We start from the raw sequence: 22,667 nt of genomic DNA, 5'->3' as shown, positions 1-22,667 counted from the left end.
CACATATAATTCTAGCCACTTAGGAAGCTGAGATCTGAGGATCATGATTTGAAGCTAGTCCAGACAATTACCTACCAAAAAAAACCTTCAAACAGATGTCACTCTTGTGGTAGATTACTAACCGTGAGCATAAAAGCTCAGGGATAATGCCCAGACCCTGTGTTCAAGCCCCAGGACTGGCATACAAAAAGAAAAAAAGAAAAAGAATCAATTAGTTGACAATGTTGTCAGAAAAGTAGAATAATTGAAATCTGAAATAATTCAACGGCTTTTTTTTTTCTTTTTCTTTTCTTTTTTGAAATTTTAACTTAACAGAATTAAGCTCTGTTTTCTTTGAGTTAGTTTCTGGCCTTGTTTTCCTTAACCTTGAACAAGAATTTAAAACATTTTGAAGTAGTCTGAGTGTAGATATGTAGCTTTCTTGATTTTTCTGTTTCTTGAAACTTACACTGTTGCCTGGTGTTCACTTAGTTAGTTCTTTTTAGCTCTCAGTCTTTGAATCTTTATGAAGCCATAAGGTCTTCACAAAAGAAACAATACTATCTTTGTGCATTGGAGATTGTGCATTTATATTTTGTTCGAACTGTGTAGCATTATATACCTAATAGCTTAATTACGCCACATGATTACAATAAAAAATAGTAACAGAGTGGTGTGTGTGTGCAGCTGAACTGGCAGGCACAGCAGGGCTGGCAGAGCCCTGGAGAAGAGGGTTGTGACCAAGTCTCTCAGCACATCTCATTGAGACTCTATCACCTTCTTAAAACAAAGGGGCAATAAGTTCCTGTGTGATATAAGTTCTATACCTGGCCTCTGAAGAGAGAAGCCAATGGAGATGAGGTAGTTGGAGGAGACTTTATAGAACTTGTTCCAGAGTGGGCTGGGAAGTTGGCTCAGTGGTAGAGCGCTTGCCTTGCATGCCTGAGGCCTTGGGTTCGATTCCTCAGCACCACATAAGCAAAATGAAAAAAGCCGGAAGTGGCGCTGTGGCTCAAGTGGTAGAGCACTAGCCTTGAGCTGAAGAGCTGAGGGACAGCGCCCAGGCCCAGAGTTCAGGCCCCACGACCAGACCCAAAAAAAAAGAAAAAAGAATTTGTTCCAGAGGTGGATATGTGTTCTACACCATTTACATTTTAGAAGTCAGGGCTCGCAAACTTCTTCTGTGAAGCAGTAGGTCATAAGCATGAGCAGCTTCGCAAGTCTGCAGTCTCCTTCGCAACAGTTCATCTCTGTCAGACAGGGTCAGCGTGAACATGGATAGCACATTACAAAAGCAGGCAGCAGGCTGGCCACCCCTTGTTACCATACCGCTGCCCAGTTACAGATGCCGTTGTATAGAAATTATTGTTAACTAGCTTATCCTCAGCCCTGTGCAACTCTTAGAAATAAATGCTCCTTAATAGAGCATCTTTGCAAACAGCAAAAGAAATGAATGTGCACAGAGCAGCAGGGCATCGCAGAGGGTGGATACCTCACCAAACTTACTACAAGTTTAATTTTCATTGTGTGCCTTATCATTGATCATACAATTTTATAAATCCCACAGAAGCAGTAATGACTACAAGTCATACTGATGATGGTGCAAGTTATGCAACTCCCTTCAGCAGCTTGTTGCTCCATCCCTTGTGTTTCCCTCTGGTTTCTCCACATTTGTGTGGATCTCCATGGGGATTACATCTGTTTGAATTCCAGAGCCTTCCAGCTGAGTGGGATCCGTGTGGGAAGTAGACTTGTAGGAACAGGAAGATTGTGTGGGCGAGAGGTTTCCTAATTGCATACAAACACTCTTGCAGGTGCTGGAGATGTTCATCCTTGTCCTGCAGCAGTGCCACAAAGAGAGTGAGGACAGGTGGAAGCGCTTATCTCGGCAGGTTGCCGACATCATCCTGCCTATGTTAGCCAAGCAGCAGGTTTGTCACCCGGCCCTGGTTTGCTGTTGTGTAGTTTTGTGGGTTGTGATCATCAAATCATAGTAGACTTATGCTTTGATGATAGAGTTATCAGAATTTGAACACAAGATCCCATGCTTCTTGAGCTTTCTTGCTCATGGATGGCACTCTTAACACTTGAGCCACACCTCCAGCCCAACTTTTAGCTGGTTCATTAGTACAGGGAGTCTCTTGGGCTTTCCTGTCCAGGCTGACTTCACATTGTGATCTTGTAGTTCTCAGTCTCCTGATTAGGATTACAGGCATGAGGCACTGGTACCAAGCTTAGATGAATTCTTTTCTCATAATAACTCTCTCTGGTTGGGGTTGAAAACAAGATCTGGACCCTTATCATTTCTACAGTCACTTGGTTACCCATCATTGAATCAGAATTTCAAGAATCAAATGACATAACTGGTTGTTCTAAAAAATGCAGTGGGAAGCCAGGCGCTGGTGGCTCACGCCTGTCATCCTAGCTACTCAGGAGGCTCAGATCTGAGGATCACGGTTCAAAGCAAGCCCAGGCAAGAAAGTCTGTGAGACTCTTACCTCCAATAAACCACTAGAAAACCAGAAGTGGTGCTGTGGTTCAAGTGGTAGAGTACTTGCCTTGAACTGAAGAGGTGAGGGACAGTTCCCAGGCCCAGAGTTCAAGCCCCACAACCAACCCAAAAAAAAAAAAAAATGCAATGGGAAGATCTGATCTCTCAGTTGTGCCATATCAGTGGTTCTGGACCACAAGGACTCCAGGGCGCGGGGAGGCTGTGCCTCTCCCAACACCATTGTAAGAGTGGCGGAGGGCTGCGGGGTGTACACAGTGCCACCAGAAAGCCTACCAGCTCCCTGGTGTGGCTGGGCAGCATTTGTCTACATTAAACAAGTGCGAGTCACAGTTTCTGGCACTTGCTAAAAAAGTATATATAGGTAGACTGAGCAGGTAATTCCATGTTGTAATTCCATGGTGGACCATGCAGGGGGCACATGGTGAGATGGACAAGCAGTGTTAGGAGTGAGCAAGGGGGGGGACCCCAGGCCTGTTGGTAGACATTTTTACATGGGAGTTTATTTACTGCAGGTAAATAAGCCTGAATTCATACAAATGCCCAGCTCAACATCTGCTTCTGTGAATGTCTGATGTTTATCATATGAAACTCTTGGCAAGGTCTCTAGTCAGTACCCTAATACAGATGTGAGTTATTGCAATAATGCTTGGCAATCATGTGGGTATTGGCAGTGGCCACATTAATGAACAAAGCAGTTAAAAAGTACTTCTCATCAAAGATTAAGAGTTTCATTGGGACAGATACTGTATAGAAGATCAGATAGAGCAATAAATGAATAAAGTATACACAAGTATCAGGTGGTAGTAAGTACTGTGCAAAAAATTGAGGAGGGGCTGGGAAGTTGGCTCAGTGGTAGAGTGCTTGCCTTGCATGTCTGAGGCCCTGAGTTCCATTCCTCAGCACCACATAAACAAAAAGAAAAAAGCCGGAAGTGGCGCTGTGGCTCAAGTGGTAGAGTGCTAGCCTTGAGCTGAAGAGCTGAGGGACAGCACTCAGGCCCCGAGTTCAGGCCCCACGACTGGACACCCCCCCCAAAAAAAAAAAAAAAAAAAACCACATCTCTTTAAAAAAAAATAAGCCGGGCGCTGGTGGCTCACGCCTGTAATCCTAGCTACTCAGGAGGCTGAGATCTGAGGATCGCAGTTCAAAGCCAGCCTGGGCAGGAGAGACCGTGAGACTCCTATCTCCAATAAACCACCAGAAAACCGGAAGTGGCGCTGTAGCTCAAGTGGTAGAGCGCTTGCCTTGAGCTGAAGAGCTGAGGGACAGCGCCCAGGCCCAGAGTTCAAGCCCCACGGCCGACAAAAAAAATAAAATAAAAAAATAAAAAAAATAAATTGAGGAGGAAGACCTAGAAGTGAGGGCTACATTCCATTGGAGACGAGAAAAGGCCTTACCCAGAATGGCTGCTGACACTTGAGTAAAAGGGAGGGAGGGAGGGAGGAAGGGAGGGACAGGAATGGAGGGATGGGAGGGAGGGAGGGTGGGTGACTAGTGAATACCTGGAAGCAGAGCAGTCAGCTGTGAGGAGGCCTGGGGCAGGAGCCTGCCTGATAGGTTCAGAAGACCAGCCTGGTGGAGCAGTCACAGGAAGAGGACACTTTGGCACAAAGGAGCAAGGTGATATGATTTGAGTTTTACCTGGATTATTTTGATTGCTAAGATGAATATAGGCTCCCAGAGTGGTGTACAGGAGCCGTCCCATGGCAGAGTGCACTCACCCTTCGTAGCATCTTTGGACACAATATAAAAATAGGACCAATGGATATGTGGATGTGGCTTGTGAGGGAGAGGCGTTGGGTTAGTAACTTCAGGGTACCTGTGGAAGTCCTATGGACAGAACACAGAGACTGGGAACAGAGACCCCTGGTCTGTCTGCTCAGTGGACACACCTCGTAAGGGCGAGACTGGCCTCTAGACAGGATCTCAGAGGGGTGGATGAGGTGGATAAGGCTGCTGGAGAAAAGCCCTGGTCCGAGCCCACTGGATCGGGCTTCATAGAGCTCAGACAAGTATGGAGAAGGCACAGCCTCTTTGTGGTAGAGGTGAGGAACCTCAGATGTGGGATTCCTAAAGCCAAGCGTGGGAAAGACTTTCCATGGAGGAGCAAGGGGGTGGATGTGGGAGTCCTGGAGTCTCAGCTGGCATTGACAGGACTGGGGCACTAGTGAGGGATTTTGGAGAAGCAGACAGAGCAGGATTTCAACAGGAAGAGGACGTTGGAAAGAGATGTGCTAGATGAGGGAACAGGAGGAAGGGCAGCACCTGTGGAGAGAGGAATGGGAAGAGTCATTGGCACAACCAGGACCCACTACTGAAGACCACACCGGTGGAGGTGGCATTTACTGTGGATATGGGGGATTCTAGAGGAAGAGGAAGTGGCACTGAAGGAAGTATTCACCCTCAGCAGTAACAGAAAGTGGGGAGTTAGAGTCAGCACCAAGTACTAGGGGAATGATTGACTACATTGTGCTGTAGGCTTAGTTTGTAATCATTTGTGTCCATTAAAAGTTAATAGATGTAACTGTAACCCTCTGTATAGTATCTTTACAATAAAAAAAAAAAAAAGTTAATAGATGTTAGGGTAGAGGCATGGCTCAGATGTAAGAGTGTCAGCCAGTGAGCAGAAGCACCAGATAATGAGTTCCATTCTCAGCCAAAAAAAAGGTAACAGATTTTGTAGGCAGTTGCCTTGGGAGTTCTCCATTGTATTGTTAAGTGAGAAAAGGCAAACACCTACCTAATATAGTTTTTCAAAAGAAAACCCTCTGTGAAGGTAGGTATGTGCTTGCAGGGACATGGGAAAGTTCAGATAGGGAAGTGTGCTGCTTTGTTAATATTCGTGGCTGCCTGGCGAGGTGGGGTGGGATGCAGGTGGAGCGGGAAGGCTGTGTGTGCTGTCCCGTGTGCTGTCTGGAGGCACTGGGAGAGGGCAGGGCACAGAAAGCTGGTCATTGCACCTCAGGTTCCATCCATTGTGACACCTTTGTGTATTGGAATCTTTTATAGAAGGTTTTTATTGTGGAATAAATCCAGCCGAGCCTGGGGGAGTGGTTTAGGGAGTATAGTGCTTAAGGATCTGAGTTCAGTCTCCAGTACCATGAAAAGAGGAAGAGAGAAAAAGGGAGAAGTGCAGCAGACACAATGCTGTCTTAAAAGCTTCTAAGGGGAGGGTGCTACTGGCCTTGGTGGTGGGTGCCCTGGAGATACAGAGCCTGCTGTCTGTGAAGCTGCCGTTCCATTGGCCTATGTGGAAATGTCTGCTGTTCAATTCTGCAGATGCATATTGATTCTCATGAAGCCCTTGGAGTGTTAAATACCTTATTTGAGATTTTGGCCCCTTCCTCCCTCCGTCCTGTGGACATGCTTTTGCGGAGTATGTTTGTCACGCCAAGTACAATGGTGAGTCACCTGATGCACCCAATTTGCCTGGGTGGGAAAGAGAGTTGGAGCACAGGGCTGCCTCAGTCTCGTTCGGGGGCTCAAAGTTCCTTTCCCACCTCCCCAGCCGCCACTGGTGCTACCGCTGTCACCACAGTTGGAGAACTGGGGGCGCAGGGACTCACTGCAGGAGTGATACAAGTCGTCTCGTAGGGGAACTGACGACCTGGGAAATTGTAATCTTTTTCTTTCCTTAATTATATATTTTCTTTCTTTCAGGCATCTGTGAGCACTGTTCAACTGTGGGTATCTGGAATCCTAGCCATTCTGAGGGTTCTCATTTCCCAGTCAACTGAAGATATTGTTCTTTCTCGTATTCAGGAGCTCTCCTTCTCTCCCTATTTAATCTCCTGTCCGGTAATTAACCGTTTAAGAGATGGAGACAGTAGCTCAACAATGGGAGAACACACTGAAAGGAAACAAGTGAAGAGTTTGCCAGAAGAAATATTCTCAAGGTATGCGTTCTGTCTAACCTTGTAATGCGTAGCTTTTGGGAGGTCACATGGTGACTGCAGACAATTTTAAAAAGCTAGAAGTGGAGTCATGACTTGAATGGTAGAGTGCCAGCTGTGAGCAGGCCAAGCCGAGTGAGAATGCGAGGTTCTGAATTGAAGCTTCAGGACCAGCACAAAGCCAAAAAGCCCCATACATACAGATGTCATTTTGAAGGTGGTGTGGTTGCTTTCATGCGTGAGTGAGGAAGGTGGAATACAGGGAGGAACGCCACTGAGTCAAACTGATGGGGCCAGGAGCCAGTGGCTCATATCTGTCATTTTAGCTACTTAGGAGGCTGAGATTTAAAGATTGTGGTTCAAAACCAACTTGTTCTGGAAGGTCTATGACTCTTTTCTTCAATCAGCCACCAAAAAGCTGAAAGTAGAGGTATGGTTCGAATGGTAGACAACCAGCCTTGAGCGAAAATGCTTAAGGACAATGTTCAGATCATGAGTTGGAATCCCAGTGTGCACATGTGCGTGCACACACAAGTAATGGTAATGAAACATTCACTGCCACTCTGTTTAGTGTACCTTTTTTACATTACCTAACTTACTGTGTCTATGTCCCATATATACTTGGTTTACACGCTCTGTGACAGCTGCCTGTTCCCGTCACCCTCTCCCTGTGACGGTCACCTGCTCACTGTCATCCCGTCCCTGTGATGGGCACCTGTTCACTGTTGCTCTCTCCCTGTGACAGCTGCCTGTTCACTGTCACCCTCTCCCTATGATGGCTACCTTCTCACAGTCTGTCTCCTCCCCACCCCCATCTCTACCACCACCACCCCCTACGCCCCCCCCACCCCTCTTCAGGTTTCTGTTACAGCTGGCTGGTGTTCTTCTAGAGGACATTGTTACAAAACAACTGAAAGTGGAAATGAGTGAACAGCAGCATACTTTCTACTGCCAGGAATTAGGCACACTGCTCATGTGCCTCATCCACATCTTCAAGTCTGGTAGGCGATGAGGAGTCATCTTTGTGGTGTTTCAGTGTCTTCTCTCCTGCACAGTGTGCTCTTAGGACATGGGGCTGTGCTGTGGGAGCTCTTCTGTGTTTACTGTGCCATTTGAAAATGTTTTGCTAATGAAAAGAATAAATCTGAGACCATGTGGTCCAGCAGTTGTTCTTATGGGGAGATGCCCAAAGAAATGGAAGCAGGGTGAGTGGAAGAGATTTGTGTGCCAAGCTGATGTTCATAACAGCAGCTGTTACTCACAGTAGCTAAGCTGGTGACACGTCTGGTGTCTGCTGTGGGATAACCGATACACAAAAGCTGGTATGTATGTGGTGCATTAGGTAGCTGGATTTGTCTAGAAATGGAGTTTTCTTCTTGAAAAGGGAAAGTAATTCTGACATATGTTACAACATGGGTGACTCTTGAGGGCATTCTGCTAATAAGCCAAACACAAAAGGGCAAATGTTTGATTTCATTTTCATGAGATACTTAGAGGAGAGACAGAACAGGTGGTGGTGCTGCTGATTGGGCCACATTATCAATGTATTTAATTCCAGGACTGTATACTTAAAAGTGGTTATGATCCCAGCTGCTAATGGTTCAGGCCTGTAATCCTAACTATTCAGGAGGCTGAGATCTGAGGATTATGGTTTGAAGCCAGCCTGGGCAGGAAAGTCTATGAGACTCTTACCTTCAGTTAACCACCAAAAGAAGCTAGAAGTGGAGTTGGGGCTCAAGTGGTAGAGCAATAGCCTTGAGCCAAAGAAGCTCTGGGACAGCGCCCAGGCCCTGAGTTCAAGCCCCAGGACTGGCAGAGAAAAAAATAGTTATGCTGGTGGTTCACGCCTGTAATCCTAGCTGCAGAGGAGGTTGAGATCTTGTGGTTTAGAGTCAGGCTGGACATGCAAATTCAAGAGATACTTAATAACAAGCAAAATGCCTAAAGTGGAGGTGTGACTCAGGTGGCCGATTGCCAGTCCATGAAAAATACTTCTTGAGCTTTCATTTTGGAATCAATGAGTGAATAAAACTCAAAATTAAGTATGGTTTCAAAACAGAAGGAATATGTTTTCAGATTTGAAAAATTGATCACATTGTTTGCCTCCTGTGATAATGTCTAAATTTTCAGAACAACCACAACAACCCAAAAAACCTTTTGTGGTATTTCTGTCGCTCAGTTACCAACAAGCCAAGGAGCAGGTGAGAGTACTGTGCTGCTTCACGGCTGTGACCCAGTTCCAGGAAGGCCCTTTGTGGCCTGTGCTCAGTGACGTGTGACACTGTGTTGGCTGCCTCCTTAGGTGTAGCTGTGTCCAGGCTTCTGGAGCACCCAGCTTGGAGTGTCTGGAGAATGTGGCAGTGTTGAGCAGCAGAGGGGAAGACAGTGGGAGGGACAGGCATTGCTTTCTGGCCTGAGTAGAGTATGTATTTCTGCCTAGAAAATCAGACTTCTGTAAGCACCACGTACTTTGACCATGTGGCACGGGAAAGAGCCACCCATGCATTTTTGATGTGAAGTCTTCATGTAGCTATGTGGTGCTAGGCTGAGATGACAGGAGGCAGCTTCCCATAATCCATTTACTTTGGTTCTAGGAATGTTCCGGAGAATTACAGCAGCTGCCACTAAACTCTTCAGCAGCGACAGTGGTGAGGGCAGCTTCTACACCCTAGAGAGTCTGAACGCGCACGTGCGCTCCATGGTGCCCACGCACCCGGCCCTGGTGCTTCTCTGGTGCCAGATCCTGCTGCTTGTCAACCACACAGACCACTGCTGGTGGGCAGAGGTGCAACAGACTCCCAAGTAGGTACATGGCTCCTTCAGCCCAGGGTGTCTGCCAAGTGCTTGGCTCAAGATGCTACGTGATTTGAGGCTTGACTACTCTGAAGGCGTTTTCAGTTTCCATTCTTCGTGCGGCTTTGTGGAATTCTGGCGGTATTATTAATCTTCCTTCCATAGGCACTGTATTGTAGGGGAGAATGTGGTTTGACTATCGGCATTCAAAGCGAGCTGCTGCTTTTTCAACGTGATCGTCTTTGACAGGTTCTTGGACACTTTTTGTCTTGCCTGATGCTCTTGTTGGGCCGTATCCCTCCTGCTAGGTTACAGGATTTAAATTGGTTCCACAGCGAGACATGTTGTAATAACTGCATTCTGAGTTAAATGTGGTTCTGGTTATTCTTAGATAATGAAGTAATTATTTAGCAAATTTCACAACTGTTTGGAAATAGGACTTTTTAAAAAAGTACTCAGAAAGACTTACTGTTAAGCTTCTGGTTGTGTGTAGCCACTTTCATATGTTTTCAGGCTGAAGCCCTGGTGTCCAGGTGCTTACTCAGACATTCACTCATGTTTGGAAGTGAAAACAGTGAGCCATGCCAAGTCCTTGGTGCAGTTTCTGGACAGCTTGAAAACCCTTCAAGGAAAAAATCCAGAAGTGCTAGTGTGCTTGGTACCGGGAAATGGGGCTTCTGTCAGGCCTTCTATCTAACCAGGCACCTTGTTAGGGATATGATTGCCTGTCTTCATGCTCCGTGCAATTTGCAAAGGAAAAAGCAATGCTGCTTCCTGCCCACATGTGATCACTCAGCTAGAAGAGATAGAGCCAAACAGTATTCAAAATGCCTAGAGAATGCCTTGGTCTGTCACAGCAACTCAGCTGTAGGAGCTCTAGTAGTCTGGAGGTCAGCTCTGTGCTTATAATAGGTACACAGAAATCAGCCAGAAAGCTAGTTTAGGTAACACTTGGAGGCATTAGCTTGCTCGGACCTGGGAGCCTGCATTTCTGCCAAGCTCCTAAGTGGTGCTGATACCTCTGGTTCCCAGAGCATGCTGTAAGTGACAGGGTGCTTTGATGTCATCAGGCAGCTTGTTCATAATACTAGTGCATGTGTGCTTGCTTGCCTGCCTGCCTCCTCCTTCCCTCCCTTCCTTCTTTCCTTCCTGTTCTTGAGCTTGAACTCAGTGTCAGGGCATTGTCCCTGAACTTTTTTAAAAGCTCAAGGCTAGCACTCTATCCCTTGAGCCACAGCTACACTATTGGCTTTTTCTGGTGGTTAACTGGAGATGAGAGTGTCACGGACTTTCCTGCCAGGGCTAACTTCAAACTGCAATGCTCAGATCTCAGCCTCCTGTGTGCCTAAGATTATAGGTGTGAGCCACTGGTGCCTGGCTTTCTGTGGAGGTTTTAACTATAAAACCAGCATCACTCATGTGATTTACAAAATAAAACAAAGAAAAACGTCTCCTAAAATTGTATTAATGAAGGATAACTTGCTGTTGTGTTTCCTGTGAGTTTAATGATTTTTCCACATATATTTCTTGGTTATAAATTTGGTGTTTTGCTTATCCAGTCATCAGTTGAGAAACAGAAATGGCTGTTTGGAAAAGTTTTTAACTTGTAGAATGTTTTATTCTAGTTACCTTCTAAATCAGGAAGCCAAAGTATCAGTAGACACAGTTCAGAAGTTTGAACACAACCAACTGAAGAGGCAGGACGTTCAGTTTACAGAGCCTGTGACCTCCAACCACATGCCCTCTCCAGCTTGTGCTTGCATGGCCTCTGCTCCCACCGGGCTTCAGCAGGAGGTAGATGGGCCCTGCTGTTCCCAGAAGGACACAGCCAGTTCTCTCCCACACCCCGAAGCCAGAGCATGTCGTAAGCATTTGAGCTAGAATTGAGTCTTGAGGTTTATAATTCCCATCTATTTAAAAGAAAAAGAGACACTGAGACTAAGTATGAGGTGAAGTAGGAAGAGAGGCGCTTCAGTGAGGAAGAGTTTTATTACTCTTACTTATTTATTCACATAGTTAGTTTGTGGTTTTACCCAAGGTCTCACTTCAGGCCTGCTTGGCCTGTCCTCAGACACCTCCACAGCACTGTTTTCTACTTGTTGATTCATTTCTGTATTGTTCAGGGGTTGAACTTAGGCATCACCTCAGGCTTGCTAGCTCCACCCGTAAGCCACCAGTTGGCAAAGTGTCTTATTTTCTTATTTATGTTACTAAATTTTGACTTGAGTTTCATCTCAGGCTTGCTAGGCAGAGGCTCCACCCTTTCATCTAAAATTCTCACAGCCCAATTCCAAGGGATTTCTTTCTTTTTAAGGGATTATGCTCATTGCCTTGACTACATGTACAAGACAAAAACAGTTCTGTTAACTTTTTGGAAGAGTGGAATGATAGCTTACTCTCCTCCCTCAGCTTGTCAGAAGTCTGTCTTGTGCTCAGGCCAGGCCAATACTATCACGGGGGCCAGGAGAGGTGCTTTCACGAATGGCATTAAAAAAAAAATTATGCTTATCCTGGGGCTTGAACTCAGTGCCTTGGGCACTGTCCCTGAGCTTTTTGCTCAAAGCAAGCACTCTATCTCTTGAACCACAGCTCCACTTCTGGCTTTTTTGGTACTTAATTTTAAGGAGATACAAGTCTCACAGACTTTTCTGCCCAAGCCAGCTTCAAACTGCAATCCTCAGATCTCAGACTCCTTAGAAACTAGGTTTACAGGCCTCCAGAAATATTTGAAACCATGATCCTGCAATAGGATGTGCACTGCAGACACATTCACAGAGTAATGTTTTGTTTGGAATTGATAGTAAAATATAAAAGTTTTCTTTTTTATTATTGCTGCTGCTGCTGCTGATGATGATGATGATGATGTAGTTACACAAAGCGGTTACAATTCCATGTCTGATAATGAGTATAGTGCTTCTTGTTCAGTGTCACTATTTCTGTCATTCTGAAAGTTGACAGTGAGTATGGCAGACAGGAATTTATGACCAAACATGGCCACTGTGAATTCTGAAAGAGCAGTGAGGCTTGGAGGTGCAGTTTTGTGATGGATTTACTCCTTCAGCCAAGCACTTCAATCTTCTGCCTGCTAAACTCCCTGTGTCCTTACTTTTTTCCCGCGTGCTTTTATATCATAGTCTCAAGCACAGATGACCAAGTGAAGTTTTTTTTTTCCTATTGCTTGCACATCATTGTGATGTAGCAATTTGAGGATAACTTGTGTGTTTAAGAACAAGACTCAAGCATACCTTTGCTCTGTATTGTGCGCATGCCTATTGTTGCCATAGACACACCCTCATGGCATCTGTCACTCCTGTAGGAGACACAGTCTATCCTGCACAAAGTCGCTCAGCCCCCAGATGTCTGATGAGGAGGATTCTGACTCAGCAGCCCAACTTGGAATGTGCAACAGAGAGATTGTGCGAAGGGGAGCCCTCATTCTCTTCTGTGATTATGTCGTAAGTTTGGAAACGCTGTACGCGGATTGGGGAAAGCAGAGGGCCATGGGTGGTGATGTGTTGCTTCTGTGGCCTCAGACCTCTCCATAGGAAGGGACCTGTGTTCCTTTTGTCTGACCTTGTACCATTTTCTACTGCTCGTGGGAGCTTGGCATTGGCTGTGGGTTCTGACTTCTGTGGTCTCGTGGCTTGTGGTTGGAGGTAACAGTCTCTGCAGATTGAATGTCCTACTTCTTATGTTAGTTGTGTTCAAATAACCTCTATATTTTTAGTGAGGCAAAGTTGACATTTGAAATATGTCTTCTGCCAACCCTCTGTGGCCTTTTATCTTGCCTGCTTGCAAATGAGCCTTTGATTGTATTTTCCCAGTGTCAGAATCTCCATGACTCAGAGCACCTAACGTGGCTCATTGTGAATCACATTCAAGATCTGATCAGCCTGTCCCATGAGCCTCCAGTCCAGGACTTTATTAGTGCAATTCATCGGAATTCTGCCGCCAGTGGCCTTTTTATCCAGGCAATCCAATCTCGTTGTGAAAATCTTTCAACGGTAAGTCTGCCAACTATTGCCTGTCAGCTTTCTGTCTTAAACATGGAGTAATGACATGTTTAAAGTGCTTGTTTCCATTTGGCACAATAATCAGCTCCTGTCTCTTCCTTGTCTTGGGCGTTAGCCAACCACTCTGAAGAACACGCTGCAGTGCTTGGAAGGCATTCACCTCAGCCAGTCGGGCGCTGTGCTCACACTGTATGTGGACAGGCTCCTGGGCACCCCCTTCCGCGCACTGGCTCGCATGGTTGACACCCTGGCCTGCCGCCGGGTAGAAATGCTTTTGGCTGCAAATTTACAGGTACTTAAAAAAATGACACTGATTTATATCAAAATAGCATGGCAAACAAACCGTTTGGCTGGGTTTTCTTCTCCATAAGTTTGGCCTTGATGGAGCCACCAATAGAATGATGAGTACCGGGGCAAACTTGGCATTCCATGTCTTATCTGACAACCTGCTTCTCCTGTACCCTGCTGTGCTGTGGGCAGATATGCCCACCCAGCTTGTTGTTTTCACCTGAGCGTAGGTGATCATGGCTCCTCACAGATGTCTTCTTGTCTGTGTAGAGCAGCATGGCCCAGTTACCAGTAGAAGAGCTGAACAGAATCCAGGAGCACCTCCAGAGCAGTGGGCTCGCGCAGAGGTGAGGCTGTGTCCGTGGCGGGCTTGGGTTTCCGTAGCCAGATTGGAAGGACTTGGGCTTGTGCAGGAGCAGACACATGGGCTTAGGAAACGGCCAGGCTGTGAGGTGGGCAGTAGAACTGCCACGGCAGGAAGGCTTCCCCAATCTCCAAGAGTGTATGAGAAGTGAAGAAAAACAGATAGTCTCACAAAGGATGCCGGGAACCTGTTGGCTGTTTGAAGAATAGTAACTTTGTTACTTTTATTTATTGCCCTGTGATGAATAGGAATATGAATTATCAGCTTTCTCTTAGTACAATGAAGACACATAACCCAATCACTAGGTAAGAGATCATGAATCTGAGAGCATTACCTGGCTCTTGGCATGTACAAATTACATCTATATCTTGTCAAATTCTGTGTCTTTATAGCTATTCAGTCACTGACGTCTGTCTGAAAAAGTCTTTCAGAGCCTTTCTCAGAAATACATGCATCTGTAATGTGAGCATAGTTTTATGATTACAAGATAAAGTTTTTTACCTTCGGCTTCATGTGGAGAGGCGTATGCATGGCAGCATAATTCTGCCGTGACCCCAGTCCTAGGAGGCCTTGCAGATGGTGCCCTTAAACGGAACAGGACACAGTCTGGGGTGACTTCTCAGTCTGCAGACCCAAGTGTTGGTGCAGCCTGAGTCACTGTCAGTCTGGGAGGAGGTAATAGGAGGACGAACTGTTACTGTGTTTTGCTTCTAGATGCAGTTTTTGGTCCAGATGAGGAAATTAGAAAAGAGTATAGATACCTCGGGCCAGAAGAGATGGTTCTTTTATGAAATGACTTTCTGGTGGTATAAAATAATTTTTTTTTTAATGGTTGTGGGGCTTGAACTCCACCTGGGTACTGTCCCTGAGTTCTTTTTGCTCAAGGCTAGCATTTTACCACGTTGAATCACAGTGCTATTTCTGGTTTTTGAGTGGTTAATTGGAGATTAGAGTCCAACTGGGACTTTTTTGCCTGGTCTGAGGTTTACAGGCATGAGCCACCAACACCTGGCCATAAATTGTTTGTGGGAGATTAACTAGGAGAGTTTATGCACTTGGATCTTAGAAGCAATGATCTGTTTTGCATATAGTAAAGATATTAGTTCTTATGCCATATAGTGCCTGTCGAAATATGTGAATGTAAATGAAATTTCTGGAAAATATTAACGAGATAAAAATTATGGTAGTTAAAAGTAACTAGGACCTGGATTTGCATTTGGAATGTCAAAGGGAATGTTTTCAACAAGCTGCATTTTAACTTTTCTTTTCTTCCTTATATTGTGTTTCTAGCACCGTGGCTTGCAATGTGGAGACTAAGTCTAAAGGACAGACTATACTGCAGTTCATTTGTGTTTGTGTTTCAGACATCAAAGGCTCTATTCCCTGCTGGACAGGTTCCGACTCTCCACTGTGCAAGATTCCCTCAGCCCCCTACCTCCGGTCACTTCCCATCCGCTGGACGGGGATGGGTACATGCCACTGGAAACGGTGATTCCAGACAAAGTTAGTGCTCTGTGGGTCTGTGTATGATGCCAAGGTACCCACAGAGATACTGACACCTCTGTGCAGAATGTGCAGCGCCTGGGAGGTGGAGGGCAGTCTGCACATAGGACCTTCTGACTTTCTGCCCAGTCACTAGCAGCTCTGGTTGGTGAATAGGGTGGACACAGGAGAACCATGGTGTCCTAGTGAGGAAGACAGTGCTGGTGTGGCGCTCTGTGATAGGACGGGGGTAGCGGTTGCCAAGCTGACATGGTATTCTTGTGGTGGGGGGGGGGATCACTGGTCAGGCCAGAAGTTGGCTGTTCCAGCCAGCTGCAACAGACTGTTGGCAGACTTGGCCTGCCTCCCTTTCCCTGTACCTTCTACCTCTCGCACATGCTGCCACTGCCAGCAGTTTGGCATGTTGTCATTAACATCACTGCTCACCTCAGAGTTACAGACCACATGGGGTCTCAGGGAAGGTGAGCTGAGATTTCAGAAATCAGCAGCCTGAGTGAAGAAAAACACAGGTTCTGCTGTGTACTCCTGAGCTGCATTGGACCTCTGTGGTCCTGGCTGCTGAGGCAGATGAAGGAAGCAGATCACTAATCGACAGTGGTTGCTACAATAGCTTGTGAGGGTAGCAGAGGTGAAGTTGGCTAACCCTTGCTACTTTTCCTGAGTTTGGAGGAAGTTGCCCAGGTGGTGGGGGAAGAAGAGGGAAAACAGCCCAGAAATGCTTGAAGTCTGGTGAGTTAGCTACAAGCCTAGGGCATACCCACCACCTTCCCAGCCATCCAGGCATCTGGTGTTACTGGCGGAGGGGTGGGGGTAGTAGCTCTTGAATGCCAGCCTGATGGCTGTTTCTTCTTTCCAGGACTGGTACCTCCGTCTGGTCAGATCACAATGTTGGACCAAGTCAGATTCTGCACTGCTGGAAGGTGCGGAGCTGGTGAATCGCATCCCTGCTGAAGACATGAGCGTGTTCATGATGAGCTCGGTATGCATGCGGTGGAGGCGCGGGGACCCACGAGCTCTGCGGATTATTCTGAGTGGGATCTGCCTTGCCTTCACAGGACTGACGTAGCAGTGACTTATGTGGGGACTTGAGTCTATTCAGGAATAGCACACAGAATGGGTGGTACTCCAGTGGGGAACAGGGGAACAGAGTCCCCAAAGAGGCATGTTGTTTTAACTGAGCCTGGCATATGTGTCAAGAAGCTGTGGGTATTCATAGACTTAGTTCTTCATTGTGTGTTTCATGATAATGAAGGAATGTATTGTGTTGGCATCGTGGCTCTTGATTTAAATAACTTGTTTTTGAAATTGATCTTTAATAAGTCCTCCCCGTAAACAGGGCCTTCATGTCTTCTAGATGTAATGAGGTTCCCTGGTATCAGAATATACTGCAGGGCTGGTCTAGCAGGCCTCACAAGTGTGGGTTTCCTGTCCTCATCTCTGTGGACTCCTGTGAGGAGTGAGCCCCTGTCAGTCACTCTATAGCCATAGCCTTAGCAGAGCTCCTTTTCAGATTGATGAGGACACTTGTAGGCCACAGTCCTGGGCGGACAAATGCAGGGAAAGAGCCCCACAGACAGAGCACGTGATCCAGAGGATAATCAAGTGTTAGTGAAGAAGGATTTGTGGTCCAGGCAGCACGTGCGTATGTTCTGAAGTTCTAGCTATTGACTGGTTTGTAAATAAGAGCAGCATTGAACAAGAAAACGAAGTCAGTTTGCCAAAGTTCACTTACTCTTAAGAGCATGCATCAGAATCTGACTCACAGATAAATGTGCTTAGTGACTCATTTATTGGATTTTCCAAATTTGCAAGTGAACTTTTAATCGCTTTATAGGTTTTAGCTGTAACCAAAGGAACATTTGCTTTGCAATATTAGTGATGAAATACAGTTTTCTAAATGTTAAGCTAAAATTGATGTGTTATCTGAGAAACTGGCTTCCCAAATCCTTAAATGTCTTAAAAAAAAGTTGACAGAACAAGTAGATTGTCCTATGACATGCCCTTTGCCAGCTAGGTGTTGACACTTGTGTGTTAGAGTCACCAGTCCTAGCTGCTTCTGCACATTTGCCTCTAATTCCAGGAATGCAAGTGTCTCATTCATTTCATATGGGGCACATTAGCCTCAACATTTTATTTGTAAAAAGGAAAAAGTTGCTAGGCGTCAGTGGCTCGTGCCTGTGACCCTAACTACTCAAGAGGCTGAGATTGGAGGATCATGGTTCAAAGGCAACCCTGGGCAGAAAAATCTGTGAGACTCTTATCTCCAATTAACCACCAGAAAATTGGAACTGGTACCGTGGCTCAAGAGGTAGAGTGCTAGCCTTAAGCTGAAGAGCTCAGGGCCAGTGCCCAGGCCTAGAGTTCAAGCCCCATGTCCAACCAAAAAAAAAAAAAAAAGGTTAAAAAAAATAGATAAAAATGAAAGTGCCATAAAGAGACCATTGACATATTCTTCTGAAAGAATATTAGACTAAATTGTTTATACATTTTTAGCAGACATCAAACAGTATATTTTGTTAATAAGGAATTCAAATAGATCTTACCTATTTCCTTATTTTGTCTGTTTATGCTCAAACAAAAACCTCTTGCTGAATGTATTGATCCACTTTGGTTGCTATGCTATAGAAGTCTAGCTGGTTTTGATTTATGGTTCTAGAGGTGCAAGGCCTGATGGCCTTACTGCCAGAGTCCGAAGCTGGCTTAGATCACTGCATGCAAGTTAGTGTTTGGGTCTCTAGAGTGTTCTTGAAAGCATTCCTTACAGTTCATTGTTATTATCTTAGAAACACTTGCATTAGTCCTGACTGTGTTTGTCTTATCTGATAGAAAGCTTAATATCCTTCCTGTTTGTCTCACCTTCAATGCTCTGATCTTAGGAGTTCAACCTAAGCCTCTTGGCTCCATGCCTGAGCCTCGGCATGAGCGAGATCGCGTGTGGCCAGAAGAGTGTCCTTTTTGAAGCTGCTCGTGGGGTGACTCTGGACCGTGTGACTGGCATCGTCCAGCAGCTTCCTGCTGTCCATCAGGTCTTCCAGCCTTTCCTGCCCACGGAGCCCACAGGCTACTGGAGCAAGCTGAATAATCTATTTGGTAATTTAAGTAAAAGCTTCTCTTATTTACAGTTCTGAGGGCTAACATGGTGTGTGGTAAGAATACCTGTCAGTGCTGTTGATTGAAAACCTGGTTGGCACCATGTCTGAGCTCTAAATTTCTGTTTGTGTGTTTGCCACTTGGCCAATTTGGACATAGTCAGGGTCTCACATCCTTTAGGAATACTCAGGAGGAGCAAGTCCCTGCTGCATGCAGGCACCTGAGCACGTGCAGACCTGTTCTGAGGCCAGGTATCTGGAGCTGTGTGTGTCTGCACAGAATGCAGAGGAAGGGGCCTGTGTTCACATCACAGATGCTCACAGGGCTCATGTTTCAGGGGATGCCACATTATACCAGACCATGACCACGCTGGCTCGGGCCCTGGCGCAGTACCTAGTAGTGATCTCCAAAGTACCCACCCATTTGCACCTTCCTGCTGAGAAGGAGAGGGACACAGTGAGGTTCGTGGTGATGATCCTCGAGGTGAGTACGTGCAGCTCTGGGACTCAGGGTTTCTGCGAGGAGGTGACATGTGCCTGGTGTGAGTGAAAAGGAGAAATAGTTCTGTTTGAAAACTGAGAGCCTGGGCTGGGAAGGTGGCTCAGCGGTAGAGTGCTTGCCTTGCATGCATGAGGCCCTGGGTTCGATTCCTCAGCACCACATAAGCAAAAAAAAAGCCGGAAGTGGCGCTGTGGCTCAAGTGGTAGAGTGTTAGCCTTGAGCTGAAGATCTGAGGGACAACACCCAGGCCCAGAGTTCAGGCCCCGCGACCGGACCCAAAAAACAAAAACTGAGAGCCTGCTGCATGTGGTGTGCATGGTGTGCACACTCCTGTGTGTGGAGTCCCCAGGGGAGGACTGAGAGTTAATGGCCTGCCTGGGCTACATAGTAAGATATGTCTCAAAACACAACAATTGCAAAAAAGAGTGTGCTCTAAGCAGTCAAGTTGGCCCTTCTTCCTCACCAGGGCAGCATTGAGTACTGTCATCAAGGTCTCATCTGCTTAACATCCCCTGCTTTCCCCCCACACCACTCCTACATAGAACTGCATGATGAACCCAGCGGGCACCCTAGTCTAGGCAGTAAACCTGGGTATTTCCGCTAGGGAGAAACAAACACTTGGCTCCAGAAACAGGTCTATACAGTGGATGTATTGCCTTTCTGTACAGCTGAAGAGCTGCCTTTGGCCTCCAGTGCTGCAGCTTCTCTCCTCATGTGAGCACAGAGCTGCACCGCACCCCCCCTCCTCCCAGCACCAAGGAAACAAGTAGCTTAAGGGCCTGTGTGTATTGCTCACGAGGCAGTGCTGAAACACTGCTCTGGGGCTGGGAAGGTGGCTCAGTGGTAGAGCACTTGCTTTGCATGCATGAGGCCCTGGGTTCAATTCCTCAGCACCACATAAGCAAAAAAAAAAAAAGCTAGAAGTGGTGCGGTGGCTCAAGTGGTAGAGTGCTAGCCTTGAGCTGAAGAGCTGAGGGACAGCGCCCAGGCCAAGAGTTCAGGCCCCATGACCGGACACCCCCCCCCCCCCAAAAAAAAAAAAAAAAAGAAGAAGAAAAGAGTCAGTGTGAGCCCATCCTTCAGGTCTCACACCCTGTCCAGCGTGTGCAGGATCAGGTTTACCTGTATTATCACCTTCAGGTCCCACACCAGCCCTAATCCCATGTCACAGATGAGGAAAGCAAGGCCTAGAGGTTTGCTCAGCTAGGAAGTAGCCAGTGTAGCATTTGAGCTTCAGTCCTGCTGTCTCCAGAGTCCACACCCCCAACCTGAGCCTCATGGCTATGCCTAAAGCAAGCCCTGCACTTGGGACCCAAAAAAGAGCCTCTGGACAGACGCCCTGCAGCCAGAGAAGTGCCCACAGTGCTGCAGGAACAGGCAGCGGGATTGTGTGGTGCTCTGACAAGAGGAGAGCCTCACACTTCAGGGAGTGGGTCAGGACTGGATGTGAGTGAGCTAAGGGTGGCAGCCTAGGACACGGGGTGAGAGCCACCCCGGAAGGGCAGGATCCTCTGGCATCCTAGTCTTTGAGTGGTTCCTCACAGCTGCTAGTGGAACTGCTTCCCTAGATAGGGCTTAGAGCCAGGTACTGGGTGGACATTCTCTGATGCAGTGCTTCCCTGCAGGCCCTGGCATGGCATTTGATCCACGAGCAGATCCCACTGAGTCTGGACCTCCAAGCGGGGCTGGACTGCTGCTGCCTGGCACTGCAGGTTCCTGGCCTCTGCAGTGTGATCTCCTCTGCGGAGTTTGTGACCCACGTCTGCTCCCTCATCCACTGTGTGCGATTCCTCCTTGAAGCTAGTGAGTCATGTGTCCTTGAGTGGGTTTTGATCCTTGCTCTGCTGAGATGGCATTCATCAATGTGGCGAGGCACACACAGTTCTACTCTGTGCCACCCATTGGCCAGGAAGTAGTTACAACTTGGGGTGAGGAAGCGAATACAATGTGACCTTGCCTTTAGAAACAAGGCTCTGGGCTCTTCACCTTCAGAGTCTTGGCATCTTTACTGGAAGTAGTTCGAATGTGCTTTTCAAGTCATTTTGTTTATATTTTGAGTTCCAGCTTTCAAAAAAGACTTCTAAGTTTCATGTCCTTTTGATTTCTGGTTTTCATTGGCTGTTTCATGTTTTTCATTCTGAATGATTATAAGATTAATAAGATTATATTCAAAAGATGACTTGTTTTTTGTTAGAGATGAAATGTGTGTTTCTATACTGCATTGTAATACTAATAAGTTGTAAAATAAAAGCGACTCATTCTTTTCAAGGAATAGTGTCCTCGACTAGGGTCATTAACCAAAAAATTTTTTAAATTGGACATTATAGTTTACATGTTAGTGGATGTTTTGAAGTTTTGTATTTTCAAATTAAACATTATAGAGTGGTGTTTTGATGTTTCATTGTTTAAATTGTTTTCATCTGTGCATTTGTAGTGAACTTGAAAATGAAGGTCCAGGGATTAATTTTTAAAAGCTAGGTTTCTTGGGGGCCACAATGATGCCTTTACCAGTAATAAATTGTGAACAGTTTGATTAAAACATTAAGGATAGAGACGGCAAGTATTAGAAATTTGAGAAGTCTAAATCCCTGTACTTCAACGATCAACCAAGAGATGAGTACCTAATCTGGTATTGTCTAGTGTTTTCTGCTTAAAATTGGTTCTAGAAACTCTCAACTTCATTTGACATGAGCTGTACCATGAATTTGCTCGAGATTGCACAGATGGAAAGGTCTAAGAATGAAGAGTGACAAAAGTGCTTGTTGTGCTTTTAGTTGTGGTACAGCCTGGAGACCAGCTTCTCAGTCCGGAAAGCAGACTGAACACTCCAACTACTGTCAGAGAGGAGAAGGTGGACTCAGACACACAAAGTAAGTCTAGTCACACAAAAATTTGTCTTTCTTTGGGAGCTTGAAAGCCACTCATAGAAGAGAAAATGAGAATTGTGAGCTCTTGAGAGCTTGCTTCTCTCAACTGCTTGTCATCATAAACGTAAGGGGTGGGTGTCAGCCATGGCTGCACTACGTTCCCTCTTCAGCCTCGACACTGCCCTCTTCCCTGGCTGTCTAGTGCTCCTGCCAGCCCAGCCGACACCCTCCGGCTTCCCTCCCTAATCCTTTTTCCCTCTGCGTTGGTTTTGCACCAGTGTTCTAGCAGCCCCCGTCTCCTTGCTTTGCACCAGTGCTCTGGGAAGCCCCCATCTCTACCCTTTGCATACGAAATCACTCTGAACTTTCTGAGGGCAGGGGATATGCTTGCCTCCTTTGTGCCCCCAGAATTCAAGCTTAATAGGTTTTTGTAAATGACCAGTAAATGCTTACTGACTGCTAGATGAATAAATAGAAACACTACACTAGGGAACTTGAAATTAGTGGAAAAACCTATAGGGTTTACTATTACCTGCGTGACTATTTCAGCCATCTCTTTTTTTTTTTTTTTTGTCGGCCGTGGGGCTTGAACTCTGGGCCTGGGCGCTGTCCCTCAGCTCTTCAGCTCAAGGCGAGCGCTCTACCACTTGAGCTACAGCGCCACTTCCGGTTTTCTGGTGGTTTATTGGAGATAGGAGTCTCACGGTCTTTCCTGCCCGGGCTGGCTTTGAACCGCGATCCTCAGATCTCAGCCTCCTGAGTAGCTAGGATTACAGGCGTGAGCCACCAGCGCCCGGCTCAGCCATCTCTTTTGGTGGATTTTTTTTTTCTTTCCAGACAGGGTCCTGCTGTATATGTAGCCCA

At 46.4% G+C, this 22,667-nt stretch overlaps 1 protein-coding gene across 1 annotated transcript in view; it reads left to right on the top strand.

Annotated features, from left to right (window-relative positions):
• Htt (huntingtin) overlaps nt 1–22,667 on the top strand; it is a 117,783-nt gene that overhangs the window by 69,624 nt on the left and 25,492 nt on the right. Inside the window, exons 37-51 of the mRNA XM_042670960.1 lie at nt 1,794–1,910; nt 5,771–5,893; nt 6,152–6,387; nt 7,243–7,385; nt 8,979–9,186; nt 12,494–12,632; nt 13,002–13,181; nt 13,306–13,482; nt 13,749–13,825; nt 15,207–15,345; nt 16,202–16,324; nt 18,222–18,435; nt 18,773–18,918; nt 20,562–20,739; nt 21,711–21,806. Of these exons, the coding sequence (XP_042526894.1) occupies nt 1,794–1,910; nt 5,771–5,893; nt 6,152–6,387; nt 7,243–7,385; nt 8,979–9,186; nt 12,494–12,632; nt 13,002–13,181; nt 13,306–13,482; nt 13,749–13,825; nt 15,207–15,345; nt 16,202–16,324; nt 18,222–18,435; nt 18,773–18,918; nt 20,562–20,739; nt 21,711–21,806 (2,296 nt within the window). The remainder of the gene's footprint in view (nt 1–1,793; nt 1,911–5,770; nt 5,894–6,151; nt 6,388–7,242; nt 7,386–8,978; nt 9,187–12,493; nt 12,633–13,001; nt 13,182–13,305; nt 13,483–13,748; nt 13,826–15,206; nt 15,346–16,201; nt 16,325–18,221; nt 18,436–18,772; nt 18,919–20,561; nt 20,740–21,710; nt 21,807–22,667) is intronic.

This window comes from Dipodomys spectabilis, unplaced genomic scaffold (genome assembly GCF_019054845.1).
Source record: "Dipodomys spectabilis isolate Male_0828 unplaced genomic scaffold, ASM1905484v1 ptg000594l, whole genome shotgun sequence".
Lineage (NCBI taxonomy): Eukaryota > Metazoa > Chordata > Mammalia > Rodentia > Heteromyidae > Dipodomys > Dipodomys spectabilis.
This window is presented reverse-complemented; position numbering and strand designations above follow the sequence as displayed.